The sequence below is a fragment of the Odocoileus virginianus genome, chromosome 4, assembly GCF_023699985.2.
Source record: "Odocoileus virginianus isolate 20LAN1187 ecotype Illinois chromosome 4, Ovbor_1.2, whole genome shotgun sequence".
Classification (NCBI taxonomy): Eukaryota; Metazoa; Chordata; class Mammalia; order Artiodactyla; family Cervidae; genus Odocoileus; species Odocoileus virginianus.
This window is the reverse complement of record NC_069677.1, coordinates 15,349,608-15,375,225: the sequence shown is the minus strand read 5'-3', so window position 1 is coordinate 15,375,225 and position 25,618 is coordinate 15,349,608. Positions and strand designations below refer to the sequence as shown.

At 46.0% G+C, this 25,618-nt stretch overlaps 2 protein-coding genes and 1 long non-coding RNA gene across 6 annotated transcripts in view; 1 reads left to right on the top strand and 2 right to left on the bottom strand.

The window, feature by feature from the left end:
- The window catches only part of TMEM44 (transmembrane protein 44), a 46,808-nt gene extending 38,203 nt beyond the window's left edge, over positions 1-8,605 (bottom strand). For all 4 annotated transcript variants that reach the window (XM_070466209.1, XM_020877275.2, XM_020877276.2 and 1 more), the window contains exons 1-5: positions 8,352-8,605; positions 5,774-5,900; positions 3,876-3,969; positions 2,681-2,847; positions 2,388-2,474 (exon numbers count right to left, since the gene is read on the bottom strand). In XM_070466209.1, coding sequence (XP_070322310.1) covers positions 2,388-2,474; positions 2,681-2,847; positions 3,876-3,969; positions 5,774-5,900; positions 8,352-8,506 — 630 coding nt within the window. In that variant the 5' untranslated portion in view covers positions 8,507-8,605. The remainder of the gene's footprint in view (positions 1-2,387; positions 2,475-2,680; positions 2,848-3,875; positions 3,970-5,773; positions 5,901-8,351) is intronic.
- LOC139034732 (uncharacterized) lies at positions 8,009-21,185 on the top strand. Its single transcript, XR_011487239.1, has 3 exons — positions 8,009-8,440; positions 17,864-18,013; positions 21,032-21,185. It is a non-coding gene; the product is annotated as an uncharacterized lncRNA (long non-coding RNA).
- The window catches only part of LSG1 (large 60S subunit nuclear export GTPase 1), a 26,695-nt gene continuing 16,799 nt past the window's right edge, over positions 15,723-25,618 (bottom strand). The window contains exons 8-14 of the mRNA XM_070466211.1: positions 23,621-24,043; positions 23,079-23,180; positions 22,780-22,932; positions 22,229-22,343; positions 19,903-19,982; positions 17,762-17,935; positions 15,723-16,263 (exon numbers count right to left, since the gene is read on the bottom strand). Coding sequence (XP_070322312.1) covers positions 16,084-16,263; positions 17,762-17,935; positions 19,903-19,982; positions 22,229-22,343; positions 22,780-22,932; positions 23,079-23,180; positions 23,621-24,043 — 1,227 coding nt within the window. The 3' untranslated portion in view covers positions 15,723-16,083. The remainder of the gene's footprint in view (positions 16,264-17,761; positions 17,936-19,902; positions 19,983-22,228; positions 22,344-22,779; positions 22,933-23,078; positions 23,181-23,620; positions 24,044-25,618) is intronic.

The window sequence follows — 25,618 nt, the reverse complement described above, 5'->3', positions numbered from 1 at the left end:
ACTCAGGGCTGGCAGGCCCTCCAAGATTACCCAGCTCAGTCCCAATGCAATCTCCTTTTATCTTCCTGCCAAGGGGTCATCTGGCTTGAATGCCTCTAGTGATGAGGAGCTCACTACTTACTAAAGCAGGAATAATAATACCGATTGCCCTCAACAGCCAGCCACTGTGCAAAGTGTCTAACCCATGGAGTCTTCTTCTCACTGAATGGGAAGTGGCCCTCCCAGTAACCTCTTGGTTATTGATTCTGGTCTTGGTTCTGCTCACTGAGACCACAGAGAACAAGGCTACTCTTTCTGCCTCAAGACAGCCCTCCATTTCCTGTATCCATGAACTCCCTATTTTCTAGGCCAGATACAGTTGCTAAGTAAGAAGTGTTGGGCAGACCCCAAACATCTGGCACACAGCGAGAAGTAAAACAGAAAGGGTCACTGCTCTCACGGTGCCGACCCTCTGCTGGGGAACCAGGCAGCCACTTGGCAAATAGCTAAAGGAGCTAATTTCAGGCTGTGATAAATGCGATCAAGAAAATGAAGCAGAGGGAGGGACCGAGAGGTGGGGCCGGCCTGGGGTATTTTAGGGGGGCTGGTGTTATGGGTTGGATTGAGTTTCCCCAAAAAGACATTGGAGTCCAACTCCCAGAGCTAGTAAATGTAGCCTTATTTAGAAGTAGGGTCTTTGTAGATGATCAAGTTAAGCTGAGGTTGTTAGGATGAGTCCTAATCCAAGACGACTATGTCCTTATGACAAGGGGAAAGTCAGATACAGGAAAGTATGGAGAAAAGCCCACGTGAAGACTACATGCATTTGTGCGTACGTGCACACACGCGAGCACGTGCGCACACACACACACATAGAACACCACACAAATCCTGGAGTTGTGCTGCCACCAGTCAGGGAACTAGCAGAAGCTCAGAGAAGGGCCTGGAACAGATCCCTCTCTAGGGCCTTCAGAGGGAGCGTGGCCCTGACACTTTGGGGTCGGGCCTCTGGCCCCTGAGACTTAAAGACAATACATTTCTGTTGTTCCCAGTCTGTGACACTTTGTTACGGCAGGCAAAGGAAACTTTTATAATACAGGTGGCCAGGGCACCACAGCAGTTCCTTCAAAGGTTGTCGTGTGACACAGCTTCCCAGCCCCCACACTACCCTGGAGACCCCTCCCAGGGGGGCTGAACTGAGCACAGTGCTCCCCATGCTCACCTCCATTGATCTGGAGATCACACTTTTGCTGAGGAGGCCCGGTGCCCTGGGAGGTTTCAGGCTGCAGCTCTCAGAGCGCTCAACTAAGACCCCGACATCCCCAAATCCTGTTCTCCTGGAACTGCTATTAAATCACAGCGCTGAGACTTCCCTGGCGGTCCAGTGGCTAAGACTCTGCACTCCCAGTGCAGCGGGCCCCAGTTCAATCCCTGGTCAGGGAACGAGATCCCACATGCTGCAACTAACAGTTTGCATGCCACAACTAAAGATCCTACGCGCAGCAAAAAAGATCAAAGATCCTGAGTGCTGCAGTTAAGACCTGGCCCAGTAGAATAAATTAATATAAAGAAAACACAGTGCTCTTGGGCAAGTGACCATTTCAAGACTAAAGGATGGGCTGGCACATTTCTGGGGTCGCGTAATATGTGGCTCTCTTGCAGGTGCCCTCGTGCCTTGGTGGCCTTTCCTGCGCTCTCCTCTGCCCCTATGCCTCCCCTCACCTCTGCTTCCTCGGGCCCCACCCTGCCTTCCTGCTGACCCGGGCACCCCTGGCACCCAGTGGTGTCAACAGTCTGCACCCTCATTCATTTGCGCAATGCAAAGGTTTCTCTCCCTCTTTTCCAAAGCCCCAAACATTTGATTCTCTTTCTTAGAGCATTCGAACACCTTGTTTTCCATTTCTGTGTCTTCTTGAGACTGAGCTTGCCAAGGGCAAGCGGGGCATCTCAAGTCATGTCTGTTTCCCCCAGGGGAGTGGCCAACACAGGGCTTCCTTTACCCCAGACACCGGGAAAATACCTGCCAACAAGACACACTCGAATATAAAGAGCCCTGGAGCTGAACAATCCTATCTTCTAAAACCTCAAACCTTTTCATTCCTTAATAGGATGTTTGTTCATCCAAACCCAGGGCTCCTTCCTGAGAGCCTGCTTCTCATTTGCTACAAGAAATGGAGTGAGCACAGAGCCCACTTGCTGTGAGCCTCAGGATCCCCGGAGCCTGGGGCCAGCTGTCCTCTGGCCTGCACACACATATACACACACAAACGCCCCCCACCACATACATATAGACATGGCTGTGCACACGGGGACATCACCTCTCCACCCCAGTGACCTGGAACTGGGAGGATGGTCCCAGATGCCCTAAGACCTGCAGGGGTGACCCACGGCCCCAGCCCCAGGCTCACGATTCTGGAGAGTGGGCGGATCCGGGAAACCCAGGCGCCCAAGGCCGCGATGCCACCCAGCAGGAAGCCGAGGATTTCCGTATTGTCCTGTGGGAACAGTGATGCACTCAGCACCCTGGGGAGACGCCCAGGCACCCTAGGCCCGCCTTTTCCTGCTTTAAGGTGGTTCTTCCCAGCAAAGCATAAGCCTAAACCCCACCCCCCGGATACTAGTTGGGACTGTGTGGAGGGGAGGGACCCACATTCCCTGACATCATACCCCTTTCCCCCAGCCCGAGCAGGCCTGGCCTCACCTGTACCAGGATGCCCAGCAGCCTCCGCTGCGGCCCTCGGTCACGGCCTGAAGCCCTCGGGACAGCGGCACACAGAGCCCAGCCCGGGCCCAGGCTCAGTGGCAAGACCAGAGCAAACACGCTGGCCCGGAGCTGCCGCCTCCTCTTCCTCTCCCGGGAGCCCCGACCTGCGCCAGACACCAAGATCCTGCTCAGCTGCCAGGATCTGGAACCCGACAGCCGTGTGGGAAGAACTGGTGTTGACCCCAGCCACAAGGCCAGGACGGGCTCCCACATTGTTCCACAAGCCAGATCTTGCCCACTCTTGAAGGGCCTGTGGTCGTGCCCTCTCATTCCCCCCATCCCCCATGCCTGGTGCTCCTCCCCTTCCCCAGCCTTTCATGTCTTTTTATGTTTCAAAGCAGGTCAGCATTATCCTTTATCACACACATCTGCTGTTCATCCTAGACTGGAGCCCGCTAAGGGCAGGCATTGTGCCCAGGCAGCTCTAGAATCTGCGCAGAGCCCGGCACTGAGCGGAACCCGCACAAGCCTGGTGAATGCACCGCGAGGGGGCGGAGTGGTGCCAAGGCATCAAAACTGGGGGCAGGAGAAGCATCGTCTTTGAAAGTCTCCTTGAAATAGAAGGAAGATCATCTGCTGAACAATTCCAAAAAGTGCACTCCTCCTCTGGGCAGCATTGAGCCCAAGGACATCTTACATTACGCCCTGGTGCAAGCACTTCCTTTTAAGACAAGGGTCCGAGCGTATTGATGCCCTTGTCAGGAATGTCTGGTCCTACATACTCCCAGCCTACCCATCCCATCTCAGTCACCTCCAGCCTCTGCTCTGCCTGAGGCTGGGACGTGCACACTGGGTATCACTGTCTGTCCCCTACGCCCTGCCCCCTCCTTCTTCCTGACCTCTTCCCAGGCTGCTCTTTCATCTGGAAAGCCCTTTCCTGCGGTCCCAGTTCCAGCGTCACCTTCTCCCAACACTGCAGACCCTCCCCTCCTCTGCGGCCCACTGTGTGCACACACCCTCACTAGCAGCACTAACTGCCTCTTAGCGCCCTGACTCCCTGCTCTGGCTGAGGCTGGGGAGCTCGCCCATTCATCTGTGCCAGGCAGGGGCCCAGCTAGGGCACGACAGGGAGAGGTGCTGATGAATGAGATGAGTGGACGATGAAGTCAGGAACAGGTAGCAGCACACTCACCCGAACTGGACTTGAATTTGGAACCACAGACTGGGAAGAGAACGGACACAAAGCTCACCAGGTCGGCAGCTGCCAGGTGGGCACCAGTGAAGACCTGCGAGCAAAGGAAAGGTCTTGGTGTTCAAACCTCTTTCAACAACTGTAGTACCTCTTGTTCTGGATCTCCTCCACCACATATGTTCCACCGAAATAGGGTTTCCAGGGATGCCTCCAACTCCATCAAGGTTGGTTATCACCTCCATTTGAGGAAATGGGGTTTTGCTTAAGTGACCAAAGCCATTATAAAAATGTTCATCATAGAGATAGGACAAGATCCCAGCCCTCCACACTTTCCATTGTACGGTGAAGTCTTGTTGTGCAACTTTGGCCCAGCCACTGACCTTCCCGGGGCTTCTGTTTCCTCATCTGTAAAGCAGGGATAATAACAGCACCTCTTTCAGTGTGAAGTAGATGCTATGAGCTGACACATGGAAAGTTGCTTAGGCCAGTGACTGGAGGAGGGTAAGACGCACCTACGGAAACTTGCAGTAGCTACTGACAGTACAGTTGACACTTGAACAGCTCAGGGGTTGGAGCGCTGACTTCTTTGCAGTGGAAATTCTGAGTGTCACTTTACAGTAGATCCTCTGTATCTGGTGTTCTGCATCCATAGATTCAACGACCCATGGATCATGGGGTGCCATAGTGTGTATTATTTGAAAAAAATCCATGTATAAGTGAATACACACAGTTCAAATCCATGTTGTTCAAGGGTCCACTGTATTTAGTGCTTAAAGCATGTGTTCTGGGGTTTGAATCCTCACACTGTTACTTGTAAGAGAATGACTTTAGCAGGGTTATTGAACCTCTCTCTACACCTCTTCACACCTCTTTTACACCTCATGGGTAAAACAGGGATGATGCGAGCACCCATAATTTAAGGATTAAGTGAGTTAATATATGAAAAGCCCTTACTATTTAATAAACATCAGCTATTATTATCGGACTCGAGTTGAACTTCATTATCGTCTATCAGCTAGTGAGAATTGCCTCCAAAATGAAAGGTGATTTGTTTCTGATAGAATGCTGCTGACAGCAGGCTCTAGAACTCTCCAAATCTGTGTCTGACCACCAGGCCACCCTCCTTCACATCTCCCTGGGTGGCATAAGGCCAGGACCAGCCCCCTTAAGTGGGGCCCAAAGGTCCTTCTTCCTTGGGATATATGTTTCAAGACAGGCTTTCAAGACAGGCCCCTTTCTACACAGATTTGTTTAAGGGCCCAGACTTTGGAAAAACTCAAAATGTTTCTCACTTGCTCCAAAGCCTACATCACCACCTGAGAAAGGATTCAGATACCCCTGAATGAGTGGGGACAGTGCCTGGGCTCTAAAAAACGGTAACAGCAAACATCCTTTTTTTTTTTTTAATTGGACATCTACTATGTGTCAGCTCCTATTTTAAGTGCTGGATCGGCACTGAATAAAAGTTGTTGCCCTTATGAAGCTGACATTCTAGTAAGGGTTAACATGCAATAAAGAATCAGTTCAGTTCAGTTCAGTAGCTCAGTCGTGTCCAACTCATTGCGACCCATGGATGGCAGCACGCCAGGCCTCCCTGTCCATCACCAATTCCTGGAGTAGACATAATGGGTAAAGTAAAGCAGATGGTATATTAAGGGGGAAATGAGCAGGATGAGGGGTCTGGAGCAGGTGTGGGAGAGGTAAGGCACAATTTTAAACAGACGGTCAGGAGATCTTATTGAGAGATTTTTGAGCAAAGACTTGAAGGAGGTGACCAGTGAGCTGCATGTTTATTGGAGGAGCAGAAAGACCAGCAGGGGCACAGACCCTAGAGCAAAGCTGCTTCGTGTGGGAAAGGAACAAACTAGAAGCCACTGTCACCTGTGGTCCCAACCCACCTGGATGGTGAGCTGTTTGGCCAGAATCGCCCCGATGGTGTCACACAAGCTGGTCAGGAGGCAGCACGCAGCCCACAGCACTGACTGGTCCCGTCCAGATTTCCTCCCACATCTCAGATACAGAAGCCTGAGGGGACAGACAGGGGTGTGGACAGAATACAGAGATGTAAGGTTGGGCTCCCAGAGCAGGGGTCTGAAAAAGGCAGCTGTGACTTTGTGTCCTTACGAATCACTTCCTTCCCCAGATATTCTGCAGGTGTTTTTGACCTTAGTTTAGAGATGCAAAAAGTAAATGATGGAAAGGACTCTAGCCTCTGACCAACAAGCCCACAGCAAGAGCCAGGCCTCACAAAAGGAGTTTTCTTCCCCCTACCAATCTGGCAGCCTCAAATTTACGACCCACCTCTCAGTACTGACAAACGAGCTGTCAGCTTTTGTTTTTTTGAAAGGAAACAGGAGAGTTATAAAAGTAATCCAATCATTGCAGTTTCACTGCAGAGCAGAGTTAATTGCCTAAATGAAAAAGGCAACTTGTTTCTTTGCAATTAACATGAAATCCTTCTAATCCATCTGTGCAGTGAGGTGGCTCTGTTTCTGCCAGCCATATCTGAGTTGATTTCATTTTGGGTGCATGTTCTTCACACACGGGGGGAAGACTCCTCAAAGATGCCCTGGCACTTTGGGTTGACCTCCCTCTAGGGTCCCCCACTTCTAGCTTCTCTCCCTTACTGTTCACTTTCTACCCCCACATTCGCCCAGGAATAAGTGCAGGAAGGCAGAACAAGCTGGAAGGGGCCAGATGTCTCTTTGTCAGCATTAGTCAGATCTTGGAAATACTTTGTACGAGATGTTTCCCTGCCAACATTTTTACAGGTTTTACAGGGAGACTGAGGTACAGTTGCAGCTCTGGTTTCCTTTCCTTTAATCATTGGGTAGGACTCACTCCACATCATTAGGACCGTTTGGCTAGTTCTGAGCATCAGCCCTCGGGACCATTCTATGAGGACAGAAGGCTACTGGGCTCCCAAACACTCCTGACCTACATGATGAAGCCCAGAGCTCCCAGTGGGAATGTCAACTCTTGATTTTGAGTCCTGAAACTGTCTGAAGGCCCGAGTGAAGACTCTACATCAGAGACTCTCCGAGTTGGACACAAGTTAGAAATAATTCATTTCAACCCTCCCATTTGAGAGAAGAGAAAACGGAGGCCTATGGTGAAAGATGAGTTAATGGCAGGCCTTCTACTTCACTTGTGGAGCCCCTGCATATGCCCCGCTGCTCTTCAGCCACTTCTCCAGCTCTCAGGGGTCAGGGACCCTGCGCAGGCCCTGATCCAGCCCCTACACAGCTGAGGCAAGGTGAAAAGGCAGAGGCTCTGCTCTCGGGCCAGCCAGTGGGCATTCTCACAGAAGCTCCGTAAACTCTCCAAACTTAGTTCGTGGAGAGTAAGGTGTCTGATAACACCCATCTCAGAGGGTGGCGGTGAGGAACATGTGAGATAATGCAGGTCAACTGCCTCCTTAGTTCCCATCCTCTGATCTGGATAGTCCCCTCACAAGCCTGCCCCTTCCAGTAGGTCCCGCCTGGGGTTTCGGTTCTCCCCATTCACTCAGGCAAGTTAGTTAACTTGTCAGAACCTCAGGCTTCCTCATCTAAACAGAGTCAATGACAGTCCCGGCCTCTCGGGGTGGTGGCAGGGATTGGTGAGTTAATGATGGCAGGACTAGGCGCTCAGCAAATGTTCCAAGTGTTTTCTTACTCATGGCCTGCAGACTCTCTCCAGCAACATCAGACTTGAGGTGAACACGATTGAGTGGTGAAGGTAAGCAGGTGTCAGCCTCCCTGGGGGCTCCCCCCGCCCCACCTAGGGAATACATGGCAGGGTACCATCCTCCAGAGCTTGGAACAGGGTGGCAGAAGACCTAGAGACCATCTTTAGTCAGACATCACCCTTAGAACCCAGGTTATGGTGATCACTCGGCCAGACCACTTCAGGTGTTGGACAGACCAGGGCAAAGTGTGTGGCCAGGGTTAGATAATTGCCTCTCCCCTTCTCAGCTAGGAGGGCCGTGGGTAAACTGAGGCCAGAAACATTGAGAGACAGGCCCATGTCCTCTGCCAAGGGTGGATGGCAGTGCGGGAGCAATAATAATGCTGTTTAATGAGCACTTAGGAAGAGCTCTACGAGTACTAACTCCTTGGATCCTCCCAGCCGGTCCTATGTGCTAACATTCCCATTTACGTGAGGAAAAGTGAGCGCCAGGGACTTTACAGCTCGCCCAGCTCACAGTCAGTCAGTGGGGGAAAGGCTGACAAGAGAACCCAGGACTGGCGGCTTCCAGCCCACGGTCCCGTCCACCATACCACCCAGCCTTCTGTGGGCTCCCAGCCCAGCCTCCTCGTTCGTGGAATCCGGAAAGAAGTATCTGATTTCAGTCTACAGCAAATGTTCCTTTCGACCCTGGAATTGTCCTGCCTCTTGCATCCTCCCTTTCTGCCCTCCTCCTTCTAGGTTCCCAAGAGCGAGTCAGCAGGGCCAGCGCCCCGTTCCCCCCGCGGCCGCCCGGGGCCCCATTACAGCACGTGAACGGCGATCCAGCAGGAGGAGGCGCAGATCCACAGGCCGAAGGAGATGCAGACACGGTGGCGGGCGAAGCAGCGGTCCAGGTAGTCCCAGTCCCAGAGCGCGGGCGCCGGTGCGGGGCTGGGCGCCTCCCCCATGGCTGGCTCCATTCCGCCCAGTCCGGTGCCTGCGCCTCCGCGGGCAGCCTCCCTTGCTGCCCGCGGCCCGGGCGCTGCCGCCCCGCACGCCCCCTTCTGTGTTCGGTTCCGCCGCACCGGGCCGGTCCGATCACACCGTCCGCCGGCCGCAGATGGGCGCGCCCAGCTCCGCGCTCCCGGGGGCGGGCGGCGGCGGTCAGGACTCCAGGGAAAAGTTTCCGGAACCGTGCTGCTCCCCACCACTCCTGCTATTGTCGGGGGTCTGCGGGCCGGAGGCCGCCCCCAAGCGGCGGGAGCCCGGAGCAGCCTCAGCACAAAGGCTGCGCTCCCTGCCCCCCAGACAGCGGCGGCGCGGCTCCGCGGACCCCTTCGCTGTCACCCATCCCCCAAACCCGAGGCCAGAGCGGAATACAGTGACCTGCCAGCCCAGTGGGAGGCACCTTCATTACCCCACATTTCCTGAGCCAAACAATACATACTTGGCTCCTGGCGAGCCGCCTGGACTCTGGTGATCCCAAGAGGTGTGAGATCGTTAAAACGGCACTATACAAAGGGTGCGGTGGGAGGCCAGCAAACAGAAATCGCACGCGCTCCCCGGCATCCTCTCTCACCCTCTTTTCTGAGGCTGTAGCTGCAGCCTGCGTCCCCACCATTTGCCCAAGCGGGGCTCTAGAAGTGAAGTCCTCCTGGGCGGCGACCCCCGTCAGGGAGCCCCCTGATTTTTGCAATCTGTCCCCTCCCATTCAGACACATGGCCAACTCAAGTACATAGGACTATTTTTCTTGAAAATAAACTATAATAATTAAAAATTTTCCTTGTTGATTTTAATAACTTAAAGACTTGACTGTATCATTTCTTTTTTTAATTTTTAAAGATAGCTCTATGGAGATCCCATTCATATACCATAGGAAATTCACCCTTTTAAAGTGTACTAGTCGGTGGTTTTTAACATATCCACCGAGTTGCTGCAGCCACCATCATTATCTAATTTTAGAACATTTTCATTACCTGGCAAAAAACCTAGTACCCACTAACAGTTACTCTCCATCCCCCTCAAGCACTCCCAGCCCTAGACAGCTTCTGTCTCTATGGATTTGTCTATGCTGGACATTCCTTATAAATGGAATCATCCAATAGATAACCTTTTAGTGACTGACTTCTTTCACTTAGCATCATGTTTTTAAGGCTCATCCACATTGTGGCATATATCAGTATGTTATTTCTTTGTTATTTATTTGACTGCACCGGGTCTTGGTTGTGGTACTCAGGAGCTTCCATCTTCGTTGAGGCATGCAGGGATTTAGTTCTCTGACAGGGATTGAAGTGGGGTCCCCTACATTGGGAGTTTGGAGTCTTAGGGCCTGGACTACCAGAGAAGTCCCCATTTCTTTTCATGACTGAAAAATAATCCACTGTATGGATGTACCACATTTTATTTATCTTTCCATCATTTGATGGGCAATTGAGTTGTTTCCACTTTTTGGACATTATGAATAATGCTGTTATGAACATTTGTGTACAAGCTTTTGTGTGGCTATAGGTTTTCAGTCTCCTGGGCATATACCTGGGTGTGAAATTGCTGGGTCCCATGGTGACTCTGTTTCAAGTTTTGAGGAACTACTGGACTGTTAACCAAAGTGGCTGTGCTATTTCACTGGTTCATTCATCTTTAAAAGTTATGATCACTCACAGGAGAAATGAACACTGTCGGTCTTTGTGCTAAGAGCTGGGGACACACTGTTGAGAAAAACAGACATGGTTCCTACCTATCTTTACAGTACAGTAGAAGAGAAAGATATTAAATAGGCAATTGAGCAAATGGAGATTAAATTAAAATATTAAACAAAAGGGGCCAAAATTCAAATAGTAAAATGATTAAGACGAAGTGATATAAAATTAATGCCAACTAAAACAGTTGGTTCAGTGGTAAAGAATTCACCTGTGAATGAAGGAGATGCAGGTTTGATCCCTGGGTCGGGAAGATTGCCTGGAGGAGGAAATGACAACCCACTCCAGTATTCTTGCCTGGAGAATCCCATGGACAGAGGAGCATGGCAGGCTACTGTCCATGAGGTTGCAAAGTTGAATACAACTGAGCACACATACACGCAAGATAAGATTAGAGGGAAAATTAAAAGGGAAAATATATGTAACCCAAGTTTCTCATAGTCTATAAACAATAAATACTCATAGTCTAATCTCTGTCTTCTGGTTTTGTTTTTGTCTTCTGGGTTTTTGTGGGTTCTTCCGGTGTTTTCCTCTGTGCTTACAAATGGTCGTCTCTGCCTTGATCTAATCACCTGTGAGTACTGACTGGTGGCCACCTAGATCCTGGGTTCCTCTGGTGCCTGCAGCTCCCAGAGGCAGGTCTATTCCAAAATAATCTATCCCACTAGTTGTCTTGCTAAGGTGAGGACTGTCCACGCAGTCTGGTGTTACCCTTTTACCAGGCCCAAGATCACCTTATACTATCAATTTTGTTTAGACCTGAAATTACCACTGTTTAACTTGATTCAGTCTTTATTATGGTTTCCTTCTCCCTCAGCATCAGCATAAATCCTGGGGAAATGGACCTAATTTGAAAGTTGTTGCAGGGAATTCCCTGGCAGTCCAGTGGTTAGCACTTAAGGGTTTAAGTCCTACAGCTGTCCGGCCTGAGCAGTTGAGGCGGTGTGGCCCACAGATTGTCAGTATCAGAATCGCTCTGGTTGCCCTTCAAAAAGCAGACCTACTAAATCCAGCTCCCTGGGCGTATGTCCTTGGAATCCACATGGATTAGTGTCCTGGGTCCGCTGAAACAAATCATCACAAATCTTGTGGTTTAAAGCAACAAAAATGCATTCCCACACAGTCCTGGAGGCCCAGAGTCTGCAATCAGTGTCACAGGACTAAAATCAAGGTGTTTCCTGGGCTGCCTGCTCTATTCCCTAGTGGCATCTGGTATCTGGTGCCTGCCCTACTCCCTGGCACTTTAATGGAGAAGCTCTTTCTTGTCCCCCCTCTTCCAGCATCTGATGGCTGCGAACACTCCCTGCCTTGCGGCTGCATCACTCTAATCAGTCTCTACCTCCTGTCTCCCTGTCTATATTGCCTTTTCCTCGTCTGTTTAATCTCCCTCTGCCTCTCTCTTATAAAGACATTGTGTTTGCAGCCTCCTCAAATAATCCACAATAATCTCCGTCTCAAGATCCTTAACTAAATCATGCCTGCAAAGACCCTTTCTTCATACAAGGTAACATTTACAGGCTCCAAGGATCAGGACTTGGTATCTTTGGGGGCCATCATCCAGCCAACTGCACTGTTTTATGCAAGCTTCCTGGGAGATGCTTATGAGAAACTGGGTTATGAGATGGCCCTCGCTTGGGGTGGAGAAACTGTGGGGAGCTGTTTCCAGTCACTGGATATCTGGGGACATCGGACGATGCAGTAGAAAAGTGTGGGTTTTGGATAATATTGGACTGGAATTCACATTCTGCCTCCTTGCAGCTATGACTGGGTAAAGCGCTGATCCTTTCTGCATGGGAGTATTCTTACCTGTAAACTGATAACAAGAGTACCTACCATAGAGTTACTGTGATTATTAGAGATCCTGCAGATAAAGCATCTGGCACATGCCAACTCTGGCAATTATTACTGTTATTGTCTTTCCCAGGAAGAGCCTCAGATCTACTTAAAAACAAATGTGGTTTAGGGACTTCCCTGGTGATTCAGTAGCTGGAGCTCTGTGTTCTGGTCTGGGAAATAGGTCCCACGTGCCGCAACTAAAGATCCCTTGCACCGCAACTAAGACCCAACGCAGCTAAGTACATACATACGTATATATTATATATAAATGTGGTTCAATGAAAATGTGAAAAGGAACGTCAGCTAATGGAGACACAGCTCAGTTCTTTTCTACCATGTGCCAGGAGCATCTGTCTTCTGCCCCTGGGTCTCCAGAATTATCCACAGCTCAGAACTCCCAAATTTCAGTCTCACATAGCAACTGCCTATGTGACATGTCTTGCATGTCTTAATTTAGCACATCTACAACGAAACTGGATGATTTTCCTTTCCAAACCTGCTCCACCAGGATGGTATTCCCTCACAGGCGATTGGGCGTCTTGGTCCTGAGGGGCCCAGTACCTGCTCTACTCCTCTGTTAGGAACTTTCAAGCATGCTAAGTGTTGTCTTTCTACCAGGCTGTGAGCACCCTGCCGTGGTTGAGTTCGTATCTGTCTCCGAAACTCGGTGCTTGGCACATAGTAAGGAAAATACATATGGAATGAAAATATTGACTTTTAAACAGGCCAGAGAGTGATATGTACTTAGGAACATACTGGAAATGCTCTAACAATACCTAGTATTGTGTATGTGAGTACACTGGGGAAGGCTTTCAAGAAACGCATGAGTTGAGCTTTGAGATCAGGTGCTCCTGCTGGCAGGAAGGGCTGGCCTGTTGGGCACAGGCGGCAGCAGAGATGCTGCAGCAGGTAGAGCCGGGTGAGAGGGGCAGTCGGTCCAGTCCCAAGGGAGCCAGGACTCCGTCTTGTAGGGGACACTTAGGATGATGAATTCTAACCAACTCCCTCCCTCCCAAATTCTTTCAGTACCTTCCATGGGGCTCTCCACCTGATCCACCCTCAGGAAGCGACTCAGTTCCTTTACATGCTCCTCCCAGGCCATGTCTTCTGGCCATGGTCCAGTTTGACAAAAAGGAAAACTTAACAAGGGAATCGTAACACACCTCCTCCCCACACAGCTCGTAAGCACATCCTGTTGGCAGGCACTGCAGCCACTGGCATTGTCCTAAAGAAGGAAGGGCTGCAGCAGGCTGACCAATTTACCTGCTATGTAGAAATTAATTCTACAATAATGCATTTAAAAAAATGTATATCTATCTATCTACTTGGCTACCCCAGGTCTTAGTTGCAGCACACAAGACCTTTGATCTTTGTTGCAGCATGCAGGGTCTTAGTTGAGGCATGTGGGATCTAGTTCCCTGATCAGGGATCTAACCTGGGCCTCCAGCATTGGGAGTGTGGGGTCTTAGTCACTGCATCACTCAGGAAATCCCTAAAGAATGCATTTTGAAATACTGGCCATTCCAAATCTTAAACAGTCCCATCGTGGACAAATTGGAGTCAAGATTGAAGCAAGTGATAGGATTGTTAGGGTCCTGAGTTCTATTTAGAACTTTGTTATCAACACACTGTACAATCTTGTTTTTAATAAAACATTTAAAACTATTTTGTTGTTGTTGTTTTGGCCATGCCAAGCATCATGTGAGATGTTGCCCCACAAAGGATAGAACTCAGGGCCCCTGCAGTGGAATAGGAGTCTTAACCACAGAATCAGGTTAGGTCTTTGATTTTAAATTGCTCAAAATGGTTGTTGTTACTTTTTTGTAACTGGAGACTTTTTTGAAAGCACTTTCCTTCCTGTATGGCCTCTCACCCTCAACTAGTATACAGTACATTGAACACACAGACAACAAATGGCTCTTAAGGGTGGAAATTTGAAGCAGTTTCACTTCTCCACAAAGACTGAAGAGGGGAAAGGGCTAACAGAACAAGGTGGCACTTGGATCTCTGGCCTGCTATCAGGTTTCTCCTGTTCACCCAGAAAGGAAACATTGCTATTGGCTTCTTGACAAAACTTTACTTCCTTCTAATTTCCTGAAAGTAAATAGATGGCAGATGTAGAGCGGGTTCTGCTTTAAAAGAATGGTATGTTCCCTGTAATAAAATATTGGAAAAAATTAAAAACAATAAGGTGATAATGACTGCCCTTCAAAAATCTCAAAATACTAATCTCTACAAGTGTGGGCATACTATTTAAAAATTTCAAGTCAGCTTAGGAAGACATACTCCAGGCAGAAGCAAAAGTGAAAACAGAAATTCCCCTTCAGGATGTCCCAGTTTGGGTTCCTCAGACTCTAAGCAAAGACTAAGGTTCAGTTAGTTTATTTGGGAGGCAAATCCATGAAGCAAAAGCGAGGAAGCAAAGTGAGACAGCGTATGGAGAAGAGCAAGGAAAGTTGGGTTAACAAGATAGTTTAACCATGAGCAAATAGGGCTCCGTTCCACCAAGGATCTTGTGATAAACATAGAATGCTGCGTGACAGGAACCCGGGGTACTTACCAGCCAGCCCCCACTCCTTACTGGTTGGGGGTTACCCTGTGGAGGTTCAACCTCATGCACTTCCAAGCTGCCCTTTGTGAGGGCTGAGCAAGCTTCTGGGGTGCAGGAAAAGACCTCCTGTGGGAAAGCAGGGAACACAGGGCTTGTGGCAAGCTGTCAGCCTGTACAGGAGCTGGGCTGTGGGTAGGTGGATGCCATGATGCCAAGAGATGTGGAGTGTGTGTGTGTGTGGGGGGGGGGGGGGGTGGCAAGGGGGAATCTGCAGAGACATCTATCTCTTACAAGCTGTACTTGCTAGAAAACTGGTTCCGATACTATTGACAGTTGTTATCCACTCACGAACGTTTGACTTCTCAAAGGTACATCTCTAGAAATGCCCTCACATTTATGCTAGCCTTTTCAACAAATGGTGCTGGGTCTACTGGATATGCACATGTGAAAGAATAAAGCTGATCCACTTCCTGACTCACACTACCTACAAAAGTTAACTCTGGTCCAGAGACCTGAATTTAAGAGCTAAAACCCTAAAACTCTTCAGAAAAAAATATGTGTATCTTAGTAATCTTGCATTTGGCAATACTTTAATTCTAACACCAAAGCACAAGCAACCAAAGAAAAAAGATAAATTTAGACTTCATCAAAATAGAAAAGTTGGTCAATGAGTATTTGTTAAATTGGTGAATAAAAAATTTTAAATTCCCCAGATAGAACACATTTTCAAATATACCAAATATATTACAGTCAGTTAAAGGCAAGTCTTCTTAACTGTGAATTCATGAACTTTGGGGTCTATGAATCTCTGGATACATTTTGCAACTTTGCGTAGGTGGTAATGCACATTTTTCTGGAGAAAGTGTCCATAACTTCCATTAAATTTCCAAAACCATCTATGACACAAAAAAGCACATGCTCCCCTCTGGGGTGGAGACTCATGTAGACAGTAATCTTCAGTAGGTCATGCTCTCCACAGGGTTTAAAACTCACCCATGCCAACCCCCGTTCCAAGATCTGATATGCCTTCTGCCATATCAGGGGTGTAAGCTGGGTATGTGTTTGAGGTTGAGTATCATGAATTTAATCATGTAGTAAAAAATCCAGCCATGTTTTAGCAAATTAAAATCATTTAAAGAATGTGAAATGTCCAAATAGCAATAAATCTATATGAGTCAATAAAAAACCCACCAAGTAAAAACTGAACTTTAATATCTTTCCCCAAAATTCCCAATTTATAAATTACTATGCATTTGTGTATATATTTACACAAATATACATCATAAATTCCCTCATCTTAAATCAGCCTTCCACAGGAGCAGGGTTCTGGGAACCTAAGACAATGGCTGGTCTGGGCTGGTGCTCTGAGGAGGCCCTCGGTCTTGACACCGGCTGCTGTGTGTGCATCACCAGGGTCCGCTCTATAGCACCACAGATGCACAGCAAAGGTGCCAGTTTTGCTGCAGTCCAAGTTCATGGATCCAGGTGCTTATAGAGTCTGCGGCTTTTCTCTTTTTTATTTCTGTTGCCATGTTTTTTCCAGGGCTTCCCAGCCCCCCTCTCAGAGCTCACAGCAGTTACTGTCACCAAGCCACTCCCAGGCTTGTAGCCCATCACAGCCTGAACTCCTTTGGTCAGAGCTCTCACATTTTCCTAGGAAATAAGGGAAGATATTAATGGCGGTGTCAGCCATCTCTTTCAGAGGATCCGCACAGAGCTGCTTGTAGAGAACTCCAGGATAGTGGACTTCCATCTCTAACTGCTCTTCTTTCTCTCCCCATTCCCGAATTAAGTTTCTCAGAGTTTTGTCTTCCATTCACTCTGCCTTCAACTTTTGTTTAGTCCCATGGCTTCAAACACCATCTATAACAATCCTCATATTACCAGCTATTTTCTGGAAATCTCTCTTGATATCAAAATTCTACTTGTGCAACTCAGTTAGAAGCTGACTCTACATTCTTTATTTCGGCCAGTGGTATAAGAACCTGCTCAGCCGCCAAGATGACACACTCTCTTCTTATCTGTCACAACAGTTAGGCACTGAGTTCTGTGGACTCCAGTCTCTAGAACTTCGTACATCTTCCCCTCTTATCCATCCCCACTGCTTTAACCCAGGGGTTCACTGGTTTTTACTGGACCACTGCAAGACTCCTTGAATCCAGAGTCCACACTTCTATCAGAGTTCTCTAATCTGTATCTAAGTCCTGTCCTCAGAGATCTCTGAAGGTTCCATGTAGACTGGGGAATCAAGTCCATATTCCCTACAACGGCACACAGGGTCACCTGCAACATGGGTTCTGTGCCTATAAAGCCCACACTCCCATATCTTTTTGCCTCTGTTCACCAACTCCTTCTGCCTGGAAATTTCATCACTTCTTCTTCCCACTGACACATTTTCATTTGTTTCTCAAAGCCTAGCTTAAATATCACTACCTTCTGTAGTTTGGCAAGGATGTGGAGAAATTAGAACCCTCATACATTGCTGGTGGCAATGTATAGTGGTATAACCACTTTGGAAAAAAGTGTGGCAGCTACTCATTCAGTTAACTATATAGCAATTCCAATGACCCAGCAATCCTACTCCAAAGTATACACCCAAGAGAAATGAAATACATGTCCACAGAAAAACCTGCACATGAATGTACATAAAAGTTGTATATACAAAAAGTGGAAACAACCCAAATATCTATCAACTGACAAATGAATAAACAAAATGTGGTATATTCCATTTAATGGAATATTACTTGGCAATAATAAACAAAATATGTACGGATACATGAATGAACCCTGAAGCTATCAGGCTTAGCTAAAGAAGCCAGCCACAAAGGATCATACAGTGTATGATCCCATTTATATGAAATGTCCAGAACAGACAATCTGTTTATAGAGAAAGTAGATGACTGGTTGGAAGGGGCTAGGTGAAGTAGGGAATGGGAAGTGAATGCTAATGGGTACAACGTTTCTTTTTGGAGTGATAAAATGTTCTAAAATTAGATGGTGGTGATGGTTAACATAACTTTGTGAATATACCATAAACTATTAAGTCATATATTTTAAAAGGGTGAATTCAATGATAAGTAAATGACATTCCAACAAACCTGTTACACAAAGTATAATGGATCAGAAGTTAAAGAAAAACTTTAAAACTCACCTGATGGAAAAAAGTTTTATCCACTATATTTTCAATCTGATGTGCCTTTTTATTTCTAACCACCTGCATTTTTATTTCCCCACCATTCACTTTTTTCTCCAGGAGCCGCTGGTGTTGGTACTGAAAGGTCACAGGATCTCTGCCAGGAGGAGGATGACAGTACAGGAGTTTGCCCTGCAGAGACAACACATGTGGTAACAGCGCATCCTCAGAGCATCTGTGTCAAGTTCACGGAGGTGGCCTCTCCCCAGGGTACACTGATGGAACTTTCTTCCTTTTGACAGTCAAGTTGAGTTCTGGTCACTGCGACCAGAGAGTCCTAACACCCAGACGATGATCCTTACTGTTCTAGAGGCCTCACTCCTTCCACAGTCCTAACTTAGAATGAAATCTTTCTTCTCTGTGCCCCTAGAGTCTTGTTTAACGTACTCTTCAGCCCAAGTATGTGATTACACTGGGTTGGCCAAAAAGTTGTTTGGGGTTTTTCTGTAACATCTTATGTAAAAACCTGAACAAACTTTTTGGCCAATCCAAAACTTAACGTGGTAGATGGTGGTTCAGTCGCTCAGTCATGTTCAACTCTGCAAGCCCACGGACTGCAGCCCACAGGCTCCTCTCTCCATGGGATTCTCCAGGCAAGAATACTGGAGTGGGTCGCCACTTCCTTCTCCAGGGGATCTTCTGACCAAGGGATTGAACCGGGTCTCCTACACTGCAGGCAGTCTCCTGCATTGTAGGTGGATTCTTCACTGACTGAATCACCAGGGAACCCCTATACTTAATGTGAGTATTTTCCAAAACAAAAGCCAGGATGCAGTTGGATAGTGTGGCTGCACTAATAGGGACACTGGGCCTAATGCCATTGTTCACTGGGTGCCAAGTTTCCTCTTTCTACCATATATACATACAAAGACTTTTTAAAGTCATTTTCCCCATCCTCCACCTAGACAGCATATTAAAAAACAGAGACATCACTTTGCCAACAAAGGTCTGTTTAGTCAAAGCTATGGTTTTTCTAGTAGTCATGTATGGATGTGAGAGGTGGACCATAAAGAAGGCTGAGCCCCAAAGAACTGATGCTTTCGAACTGTGGTGCTAGAGAAGACTCTTAAAGAGTCCCTTGGACATCAAGGAGATCAGTCAATCCTTAAGGAAACCAACCCTGAATATTCACTGGAAGGACTGCTGCTGGAGTTGAAGCTCCAATACTTTGGTCACCTGATGGAAAGAACTGACTCACTGGAAAAGACCCTGATGCTGGGAAACAGGGTGAAAGAGGATGAAACAGTTAGATAGCATCAGAGACTCAATGGACATGAGTTTGAGCAAACTCCAGGAGATGATGGAGGACAGGGAAACCTGGTGTGCTGCAGTCCATGGGGTCACAGAGTCAGACACAACAGAGCAACTGAACCACCACCACCACCACCACCCCCACCCCATCCTTCACAGATTTACAAATGGCAAAGAATAATTAATAGATAATTCATCCATACAAGTATTAACTATTTTCTTCCTAAACTAAAAAAGAACACAGCTGCCCTCTTATTTCTGTGCCCCCAAAGCCCCACTGCTGACATACTGAGAAGGGGAGGGAATAAAGTGACATCCTCACAGCCAATTATTATACCCCCTGCAATACTTTTTGTGGAAAGAAATAGCTTACTACTACTGCTACTAATAAAACTACCGGGGCTAATTTTACACTAGGCACTGAGCTAAGTGGTATTTGTGTATATGGGGGTGTCTGTCTCCAACTCATATACACCACTCTCATTTATTTCCCATAATAATCTCAAGAGATAGGTACTATGAACTCCTATTTCGCTGATGAGAAAAACCCCAAACTCACCATGTCCTCACTGTAACAGAAAAATAATAGCTCACAGACTTACATACTTTATCACCTTTACTGGTAACAGATATTCAAAGATGTTCATCTATTTCATATCATGTCAGTCCTTTCTATGTTTTATACAATGCTGGCTCCCCTGGATCAAAGGTACAATTCCAGTTATAAAACAGTATCAAAGAGAAAATATCTCCTTTATAAGCCAGCTGGTTGCCATTACCCTAACCACATGCAATGGAAAAAGACCTACTTACTTATTTGAGAGGAACTAGAGGCAGGGTTCACTTACATTGACATAATCCTTCAGGATGTAGCGCGCAGATCGAGGCTGGTCTGGCTGTCCATGTGCTGTCATGAATCCTCGCATACCTATAAGGAGAAATGAATTTTGTAAAACCTAATTTAGAAGACATTGTAACAAAGAAACTTGAGGTAATGAAAATCTAGCCTTTTCTGTTACTACACTGCATTCTTATTCTACCTTAAAAAAAAAAAATCAATTAACAATGTAGAAAATATTTTGGTTAGTATTACAAATACAGCTGATAATCCAGGACCAACTATACTGGTACAGCTGCTCTTGTGCCAAACACCAAGCAGCATGTGACAGACATGTTCAGTCTCTCTCTAGTTATTTCTTCAATCTCTTCCATTTTAAACACTGATTCAAGGAGGCTACTTGTAGAATGATACGTTGTCATTATCAGCAAGACCGAAAGCAACAGATCAAGTTTTCTTATTTAATGCTATACCTACACTTTTTTCAGTTTCCCAAACATACAACAAAGATCCCTTTAATACTAACTCAATTAGAAGGGAGCACCAGAGCAGAGCTGGTAACAACACAGGTTTTAGCTGACAGGTTAAAAACCCAGCTCCTCATCCTAGCTCTATGTTGGGTCCTTTAGTTTAGAAGAAAGTAGTTACAACTATACACAAAAAATACATTCAGGAGCAGGATGAAAATCTAAAAATTAAAAAAAAAATTATAGGAAAACAGTTTTTCCCAAGTAAAACACCAAACCCAACAAAACTAAAAAGGAAAAAAACTATTGAAATCATTGACTTCCATAGAGCTAAAGAAAATGTACATCAGGAAAAACATTTGAAACATAGGTAGCAAAGAATTGCTATAAATCATTAAGACACAAAAGAATAATGCATAGAAAAAAGTGATTCTTAGAAGATAAAATGGTTAACAAATATATGGACAGATGAAGAATTGTACTAGCATTTTAAGAATGTTTAGGCACGTGTTTTTACAAACTGGCTTTGTCCTCACTTTTTGATTTATCACAGAGAATTAGATGAAAAATTTGAAAAGACTCATACTACTTTCAGTTTTACTTGGATATCAAACCAGATGGAAAGTCTGATACAAAGTCTACTTTTCCCTGTTATTTTTCCCTGTCTTTCAGGCCAGCACAAGGAAGAGATGAACTAGGAAAGAAACCTGGGTTCTCACTGAGGCTATGCCACTGACCAGACACCACCCTGGACAAGTCATTTCATGCTCAGAGTTCAGATTACTTGTCATAAGGAAAGGGAGATAAAAGATGGGGAAATCTTTAAGACCTCTTCTTATCCTATGATTTTGTGACTGTATCAGTCTTACCAGAAGTGCTTAATATCCATCCTCTTTAAAATATCTCAACTAAAAAAAAAAAAAAAAAAAAAAAAAACTCAACTAAGGCAAAAATTCAAGGTCTGATTTAACTGTGGTTTATATCAAACCACCTTTCTCTGCCAGTAAACACTCAAATAACCTGAACTCTTTCCTGGCTGAGGGCAATTTCTTGACAGGCAAGATACATACACATGGAAATTTTTTAACACTGCTATTTCTTTAGGTAGATATAGGTCTTTCCAGATTAAAGTTTGTGTTTAAGATAAATAAATCACAGTCAATTGGAGAAATGACAAAAATAATTCACATGTGTGTGTACGCTAAGTAGCTTTAGTCATCTGACTCTGTGCAACCCTATGGACTACAACCTGCTAGGTTCCTCTGTCCATGGGATTCTCCAGGCAAGAATACTGGAGGGAGTTGCCAGGCCCTCCTCCACGGGATCTTCCCAACCTAGGGACTAAATCCTCATCGCTCATGTCTCTTGCACTGGCAGGCAGGTTCTTTACCACTATCACCACCTGGGAAGCTTCTACATGGAACTCCCATGAAGAAAAGCCAATAGAGCCTCAGATCAGAACCCCTACATCTACACTTGGATAGAAGGCCTCCTACAGGAAAGGGCCTGAGACCACGAAAGCCTGGGAAGACATGTCTCCCAGGCACTGATTTCTATGGTGAAAACCTGTGGAAGAGGCAAGGAATATAGCACACCTCCTTCTCTAACTCTAAAAAGCACCTAACATGAAGTAAAATACCACTCAGGCAGCAGTCGGCTCCTTCTCCTTTACTGCTGGACCCTGAAACCACTACCAAGTCAGCTACCTGGAGGCTACTCTGCAGGCAAGACCAATAGGACCACAAAAATATCAACCTTGAAAGATGACAAATGCTAAGGGAAAATTCTGAATTAGTATCTTTGCAGGGTACTTCTGTCAGTAATTACATTGTTTTTTTTGTTCACATTTTAAAATGAATCACCGCTCACATCCATAAGCCGTTAGCAGTTCTTCTGATGTTGGAGGTCGCTGGGGATCTTCATCTTCTCTAGGCTTTATGATGTCAATACCATAAGTAGCTTCTAAAACATGTCTTGGAATATTCTGGCAAACATAAGCTTGTCAAGGAATCTACTTCTCTGAACTGACCCCCCTCTTCCTCCCCATGCCATCTTCTGAGAACACTGTATTTCAGCACTATGGTGACAAAAAACTTTCCACCTCTCCAAAGAAATATGATTATTCTTAATTTTAAAAGACTTTCCGTCCCTCTTTTAAAAAAAAGCCTTATGCACCAATGATTACCTCCAAATGTACCCCTTTAAAAATATTATCTCTGAAACAGACTTTAAGATGACACATTTTTACCTAAATACACTACAGATTTGTGAGATGATCCTAATTGAGACAAATCACACAATCTTTGTTTCTAATTCTTACAATTATGTAAGGAAGGATTATTTTTTCCTCCCCTGTTTAATTACTCAGATTTTTCTGAAGCTCCAATGTACACAAAACAACCACAATTTTTGCACAGCACCAAGGATATTAGTGATACAGGTGGGACATGATCTCTCATCTGGTCAATTGGGAGGATTCCACTGCAAATCATCTCAGCTTTGGTAGAGACAAAGGATGGCATCACCAGGCCTGGGCAGTCGCACAGGCAGAGTCCAGGTTCTACATAGAGCGTCTGAAGGACAAGGAAGGGGGTTATGCTGGGCACACAGCATGGGAAGGGAAAGAAGAGCAGCACACGGGTGGCAGAGAACTTCAGAAAATACTCAGAGGGAGGAACTATCTGAGGAGTAAATACAAAGGCTGATGCTGTAGAAATACCTGAAAATGCTTGGTGTGACCAGGTGTAGCAGACACAGATACCTTCTTGTTGCCTAGGATGGTGTTGATTGTTGAACTCTTACCAACATTTGGATAGCCCACCTAGAAGGGAGTCAGACGGAATGTCTACAGTAAAAGTTGGCAATCATCACAGGATGCCAAAAGCCTACACTGTCTAAAAAGCCTGCATCACAGGATGCCAAAAACCTACCCTATATAAAGGAAAGAACAATGGACCAGAGGGCAGAAGGCAACCTTAAAAGTTTTCATTCTGGTATCTCTTGTAAGTCACGAGACATGTAGGGATTAACTGGGAGACTGTAGAAGGTAATATGAACAGGGGTGTAACCAGTTTAAGCCTTGAGAAAGTTCATTCTTTGAGTTGGGCTGTCTGTCACACATGGCCTGCTCCCACGACGCCCATGGGCAACAAGAAGTCTTCAGTCTTCCCTATGACACCAGGGCCTCACTGGTCTCTGGGGTTCCAGTGCAGTGGGAATACAGACCCTCACAAATCAATTTTATGACATATCTCATCTTACCAGTCCAACAGTAAGTTGTCCATCCTTCACCTTCTTTCCAGAGTGCAGCTGCTTAAAGACCTCGAGTAACTCCTGCTTTGATACCAAGTGACTAAAATTCTGTATTTGCCTCTTCTGCGGGGTTTTCCTTTCTGGAGCCTCAGAGTCCAGAGTATGGGCCTCCTTGCAGTCCTGGCCACAGGGGGCCTCCTTGCAGTCCTGGCCACAGGCTTCCTCATCAGGGCTGCTGCCATCTTCCAAACACGTCTGCCAGTCCTCTTCCTCCTCCTGACAGTCCTCATACTCACTCTCTTCTTCTTCACTACTGGCAACTGCACCAAGTGAAAGATGTTCAGTCTCTTCGTGTAGAATTTCAGCTTCGTCGCAACTGGAGTTTTCTAACTCGGCTGTGATAGCTTCTCCAGTGTCTCCGTTTACTTCTTCCTGATGAAATAACAGAAACCACGAAAGTTCAGAAGTGTGTAACAACTGCACTTTTCGCTCTGGTAAAAACACTCAGAGTTGGTTATCTAAGGTGAACAGAGGACAAAAAACATTATGAAGAGGAAAGGTGAAAAGAGGGAGATGAGATAACATGAGGATGCAACTGAACTATCCACAGTGGCGCCCTCCAGAGAGGTGGACCTTCATATCACACATTTTTGCATTATTTGAACAAATAACATCTATTACTTTTCTAATAGATAACTGTTGTCTATGACTATACTACCATGAACACCTTGATCTTGTCTAATAGATAACTCTTTTATCTATTAAAAAAAAAGTAAGAGTTTAGAAAAGCCTGTGTCAAGCTGAATTCCTTGGCAGTACTTTTGCAATGGGCTATAGAATAAAACAAAAGCATTCTCATTAACAGTAAAAGAGTTAATATTCTCTTCTCTGCACAAAGCAAGAAGGGTATAATTTATAATTAAATATTTTCATTTTCAAAGACAGTGATTTTCATAGTTAAGGAAACTATTCTTTTATAACTATCTTTAATAAATCATAGCATCATGGAGCACAGGTCCCTGTGTGTGAAATATGAGAGCAACAAAACAACTCTGTGCATGGAAATTATTCACCAAACAATAACTTCTTTTGGAAAGAGAATGGTAAAAATGATTTACAATTCATGGGTATATTAATCCTTCTGGATGAATTACAAGTTGGAATCAAGATTGCCAGGAGAAATAACAACCTCAAATATGCACATGATACCACTCTAATCACAGAAAGTGAAGAGGAACTGAAGAGCTTCTTGATGAGGGTGAAAGAGAAGAGTGAAAAAACTGGCTTAAAACTCAGCATTCAAAAACTAAAATCATGGCATCTGGTCCCATCACTTCATGGCAAATAGATGGGGAAAAATGGAAACAGTGACAGATTTTATTTTCTTGGGTTCCAAAGTAATTGCAGATGGTGACTGCAGCCATGAAATTCAAAGATGCCTGCTCCTTGAAAGAAAAGCTATGACCAACCCAGACAGCATATTAATAAGCAGAGACATACTTTGCCGACAAAGGTCTGTACAGTCAAAGCTATGGTTTTTTCCAGTAGTCATGTATGGATGTGAGAGTTAAACCATAAAGAAGGCTGAGCATCAAAGAACTGATGCTTTTGAACTGTGGTGATGGAGAAGACTTTTGAGTCCCCTGGACAGCAAGGATATCAAACCAGGAAATCAACCCCAAATATTCATTGGAAGGACTGATGCTGAAGCTGAAACTCCAATACCTTGGCCACCTGATGTGAAGAACTGACTCATTGCAAAGACCTTGATGCTGGGAAAGACAGAAGGCAGGAGAGGGGGACAAAAGAGGATGAGACAGTTGGATGGCATTATCGACTCAATGGACATGACGTGGAGCAAACTTCGGGAGACAGTAAAGGACAGGGACGCCTGGCGTGCTGCAGTCCATGAGATCACAAAGAGTTGGACATGACTTAGCAACTTAACAACAATCTTTCTGAATTCTTATGGATAATAAAGCAGAAATACAACAATTCACAGTATTA